Genomic DNA, 2,243 nt, shown 5'->3' with positions numbered 1-2,243 from the left:
TTTGGAAAAAATATTGGGACAGCAGAAGTAGCGTCAAATAAAAAAAACATATAAAACATACAATTAATAACATTTTATTAAATTATTAATACAAAGATCGGACACTCAGAAAAATTCCTTCGATCTGGCCGGATCGTGTACATCTTGATTATTGTGAAATTTTTCTGAGTTAATTTCTGTTTGTAGTATTTGAGTGTGTGTGAATGCTAAAATGTTACTGTTCGATTTAGAAAGTGACTGTGAGCATGTGTATAATGTACAAATTGCCAAGACCAAAATAAGCATAAAGATCACAAAAAACAAACAACAAAACCTTAGAACCAAAATAGAACTGTCTTTATGTTTTAGCCTGTTAGCCATCAGGCTCATGTCCAATTTTTTGATCCAGTTCTTCAATAGATTGCAATCGAACAGCGGCCCTGTTTTCACTCTGTCTAATATGAACAGCTCCATTTCGAATCCAGCAGAACTTAAAACTTAAGACCCTTTGACACCATTGTCTTGCTTCTCGAAATAAAGTGCGATTTTCCTTAGTGAGCCTTTCATTAAAATATACATTTTTCGGGGGGCCTTCAACCACATGTTCTGATGTGACATTTCGTCTAGACTTAGCAGCCTTGAGAATCTCGTCCCGGGTCCTCCTTCTAAGTAACTTTACAACAACGGGTCGCGGCCACTTCCTTTGAGATGAGTCACTGCTGTGCAAATTTCTGGGTCCAACACGGATCACCTCATCTACGTCTTGTTCATTTAGGTCGACTCCAATTTTCTTACACATTATTGATGTTATTTGCATGAGATTTTCGTTGTCATATTCTGGCAACCCGACTATTTCCAACTCGTTTTTTATACTATTTTGCTCGTGCACGGCGAGTTGTCGCTGTAGATTGGTCACAGATGTTTTAAGGAAAGCGATCTCGAGATTTTTAGCTTCAATTGTTTTAGTGAATTCGCCAAGTTGATCATTCAATGTTTTTGAAACTGATTCTAGTTTATCACTGAATTCACTCCTAACTTCAGCAAATTCTTGCCTTAAAAGACGAATTTCTGTGAGAACTGATGTATCAGACCTTGATTCTGCAGTCTCAGTTGTTTTCACTTTTCTAATTGTACCGCGTTTTAAATTTATGTTCGTTTCAAAATCGTTCACTATAGCTGTTGATCGGACAGGAGTGTTGACGTTATCTCCCTTTGGACGATTTGATGAACATGAAGGGCATAACCAATTTTTTCTGAAGTCATCAGGCAAAGCGTTAAATTGAGGGACTGATAAATTTAAACAAGGCAAGTCATAAAGATCATCACACTTTGGACATTTCATAAATCGCAGGCTCTGAATCCCTGACTTACATCCGCTGCATATCTTAGCCATGATGAATGTGAATGTGAGGTGAGATTCGATCTCGTAGTAGTCACAATAAACGCACGCGACGAGTGAATTCAAATGGTAGCGCTGCAAGCAAGCGAGCGGGAATGACTCACCTCAACTGGCATCGACGAAATGACGGTGGCGGCAAAAAAGAGATCGCTGCGACTTCGCGAAGATGTCCGTTTAGTATTTATTTTGATATGTTTTTGCCTATTACTCAGCAGTCCTAATTAGATTTCCAATTCTGTTTTGACCTTCTTGCAGAGGGGCTTGTCTTCTTTTTCTTGGTGTGTAAAACAATTAGCACTACGTGAATTTAGTCACTTTAAAGAATAAAAATGTGCGGAGCAAAATTGTACGTGTGTGCTTAGAACAACGGCTCGGCGGCAACCAACTGCTGACCTACTGACCTGCTAATGTTGCTAATTTTGAGCTTCTGCTCCGTATTCAGTTTCCCATCTCCAGAAATAGTGCAGATGTCATTCAGGCATTGTTCTATTTGACTCATCCATCTCTGAATTTCATGAGTCGAGACCGCGTCTATAGTCAGTGCAGGCGTAGAAGGGGTGAGGGCTGAAGCTTGAGCTGGGGATGGTTCCAATTCCACGTGCCGTCTAACGGGAGGTGGGCTACGACTCGTCATCGTACTTCTGTTAAACGGGCTACTCATTCTTCATAATTTGAAAGAAGCACAAGTTCACACGTAGCATCACAAAACACAAAGTCCGAAAAGCGCTGATACAGCGGCGACACAGCTACAGTTTTATTATTTATTAAATTTAAATTATATAATGCTAGCAGACACGTCCGTCTCTGCAGCGTGCCAAGTAAGTCTCTCATATAAAATCCTATCATTTATTAAATGTGCTGAGAA

General features: G+C 39.6%; 1 protein-coding gene across 1 annotated transcript; it reads right to left on the bottom strand.

The window, feature by feature from the left end:
- Positions 1-352: 352 nt before the first annotated feature.
- On the bottom strand, positions 353-2,012 carry LOC113238417. The gene is made up of 2 exons (XM_026475245.1): positions 1,780-2,012; positions 353-1,031 (listed from the first exon to the last, which is right to left on the bottom strand). Exons 1-2 carry the CDS (start codon positions 2,010-2,012, stop codon positions 353-355), a joined length of 912 nt encoding a protein of 303 aa, XP_026331030.1.
- Positions 2,013-2,243: the final 231 nt, after the last annotated feature.

This window comes from Hyposmocoma kahamanoa, unplaced genomic scaffold, assembly GCF_003589595.1.
Source record: "Hyposmocoma kahamanoa isolate Upper Pololo Valley unplaced genomic scaffold, ASM358959v1 95603, whole genome shotgun sequence".
NCBI classification, from domain to species: Eukaryota; Metazoa; Arthropoda; class Insecta; order Lepidoptera; family Cosmopterigidae; genus Hyposmocoma; species Hyposmocoma kahamanoa.
Note: the sequence above shows the minus strand (reverse complement) of the source record. Positions and strands in the feature narration are given on the sequence as shown.